The sequence below is a fragment of the Mandrillus leucophaeus genome, unplaced genomic scaffold (assembly GCF_000951045.1).
Source record: "Mandrillus leucophaeus isolate KB7577 unplaced genomic scaffold, Mleu.le_1.0 Scaffold119, whole genome shotgun sequence".
In the NCBI taxonomy this organism is placed as follows: Eukaryota; Metazoa; Chordata; class Mammalia; order Primates; family Cercopithecidae; genus Mandrillus; species Mandrillus leucophaeus.
The window spans coordinates 5605001-5607365 of record NW_012100209.1 but is presented as its reverse complement, the minus strand read 5'-3'; the positions used below and the strand labels follow the sequence as shown (position 1 = coordinate 5607365).

The following is a 2365-nucleotide window of genomic DNA, read 5'->3' as shown; positions in this document are numbered from 1 at the left end:
AAAGCTTATGGGAAAAATACGTTTTTCTTCCAAGCCGTGGCAGTTCCTTATTTCCTGTGAGGAAGGAGTTTATAGCCCCACTCTTGACTGAAAAGTGTGAGAGAATTCAAGCTCTTGAAAATTCAGCTGTTTGCATTTCCGGAAAGACAGAGAAAGCCTCAGTGATCCATTTCACAAATCAAGGGTATAGGAAAGTGGATGGCAATTTGAGATGTTTATTGGGTTTAGAGAGGGAACAGACGTCTGCCATCAATCCCACCTCCTGTGCTGGAGTCTTGCAGTTCATTTTTCTCTCTAGCCCTCTTCCAACTCCTATGCCCAATATCAAAGACATCTGACAGAGTTAACCATCAGAATCAACGAGCAGTTCCCACAGAGTTCCCTCCTGCAGGAGAGGTACCGGGACAGGTGAGGGAGACCTGAAGCTGCGGTCAGAAAACGCTGTGCCTTTTACGCTCTTAGGGAACCTTAGACCGAGAGTTTCAAGTGTCGAAGGCAAGCAGTTGTCGGCCCCTCCTGTAGGATCCTGTGGGTTCTGGACCCGGAAGAGAGCCTGGGAGCTAGGGGTGACCTGGAAGAGCCCAGTCACGGAGGCTGGATGGCTGTTTGCTGCGTAGGAAGCTGTTGGCGACCAGAATGGTTTTTACTTTGTTCCTGGGACCAACAGGATCTGCGTGGTTCTCAGGGCATAAGTCGACTACTCTCCCACTGCGCAACGCAATGCGTGGAATGCAAGAACAGTACAGACTTCCTGCCGGCCTCGGTGGCCAACGCCTGTGATCCCAGCACTTTGGGAGTCCCAAGTGAGCAAATCACTTGAGCTCAGGAGTTCAAGACCAGCCTGGGCAACATAGCGAGACCCCAGGCTCTAATACACACACACACACACACACACACACACATACATATACACACACACGAATTAGACGGGGGTGGTAGCACTCACCGGTGGTCTCGGCTACTCTAGAGGCTGAGGCAGGAGGATCGCTGGATCCCAGGAAGTCGAGGCTGCACTGAGCCAAGATGACACCACTGCACCAGCGTAGGCCAGAGAAGAAAAAAGAAAAGGACAACAGACTTCCCTAAGCCTGTGGGGGACAGAGTGGGTAGAACCGGTAGCATTTTGGAGGCACCGAGCGCGCGGTTGGTCGGTCGCTGCACCGTTCCTTTCCCAGCGCCAGCGGTTTCTCAGTGCCAACGCCACTCCTTTGTCAGCGTTATCGGATGCTCTCTGACTGCAACCTTCCTTCCGCCAAAAGTTGTCTTTTGCAGCTTTTGGCGGAAGGAAGGTTGCAGTCAGAGAGCATCCGATAACGCTGACAGAGGGGCAGGTAATCGCAGGGTCCCTGCGCCGCTGGTTTCACAACTTTGCGGGTGCCCCACCCCACCATCACCCGCCAGCAGCATAATCGGTGAACCGAGCCCGCGGTTTCTCCGCTGCGCCTTTGCCCATTGCGTCCTGCGAAGCCAGTGGACTCGGTGGTCGCAAGGTTGGTTTCACCAAGTCTGGCGTTTCTTGGCACGGGCACCGCCCTGCGCTTTGTGCTGGCCCAGGCCGGTCTCAGCACCGTTAGGTGCCCTCCAAAGGCGACTCTCTGTCATGGGTAGGAAAGCTGTTATGAGACGACAGTTTTTCAGAAGTTTCTAGTCGAGTCCAGCTGACAGTGGTTTCTGAATCGCAGAACCACTGGTTGCGCGCAGCTGGATGGTACTTCTGTGGCCCCCAATGTTTCTCTGTCGTATCCCCAAGGCTGTCGTCGAAATCGCGGTGTTACTCTGGCCCCACAGTCACGCGGGGAACTTCTTCAGTGGCTGCGGGGTTCCCTCCACGGAGTTGCCCGTTTTGATCTGCGCTTTGTCACAGAGACCAGAGCAGACACTTTTCTGTTTCTGTCAACTGCTAGCTGTGCTGTGCACAGTTTCCTTGTCTCCGTGCCGGGCTTTCTCCAGCCGAGGCCCTCTAGTGCCGGGGTAGCGGTCGCAGCACCCAGAGTTTCCATTGACTCTTTCGCCAGCAGCGCGGTGCCAGCGGTTTTGCCTTCACAGCACTTGTTGAACGGAGTTTCTCGGTGGCCGAACTTCTCTTTTTTTCTCAGAGTCGACGGTTCCTTGGTGACAGCACCGTTGGTTGCGCCAAAACGAATGTTGTACCTGACAACGTCGCTGGCTGCATTCCTTCCCAGGCTCCTGGCACCGCCATTTCGCCGAGCGGTGGTCTCTTGTTCGCAGTCCTGTGCCTCCATTTACCGGTGGCGGCAGCGCTCAGGCCACGGATCTGAGAGATTGGAAGTGGCCGGTGCCCCAGTTGGGCTGAGTTGCCGGACGGACGGGTGCTGCAGGGCTGGGCGGGCGGAGCCCGACGCTC

At 55.5% G+C, this 2365-nt stretch overlaps 1 protein-coding gene and 1 long non-coding RNA gene across 2 annotated transcripts; both read right to left on the bottom strand.

Moving 5' to 3' along the window:
- Window positions 1–109: 109 nt before the first annotated feature.
- Window positions 110–1179, bottom strand: LOC105529403. The gene is made up of 2 exons (XR_001004507.1): window positions 947–1179; window positions 110–571 (listed from the first exon to the last, which is right to left on the bottom strand). It is a non-coding gene; the product is annotated as an uncharacterized LOC105529403 (long non-coding RNA).
- A 153-nt stretch (window positions 1180–1332) lies between these two features.
- On the bottom strand, window positions 1333–2359 carry LOC105529397. Its single transcript, XM_011966524.1, has one exon. The coding sequence runs from the start codon at window positions 2241–2243 to the stop codon at window positions 1806–1808; it is 438 nt and encodes a 145-aa protein (XP_011821914.1). The 5' UTR covers window positions 2244–2359; the 3' UTR covers window positions 1333–1805.
- Window positions 2360–2365: the final 6 nt, after the last annotated feature.

Bases quoted from the DNA above. Each gene is read 5' to 3' on its own strand.
- LOC105529397 (XM_011966524.1), bottom strand. From the start codon at position 2,243: ATGGAGGCACAGGACTGCGAACAAGAGACCACCGCTCGGCGAAATGGC.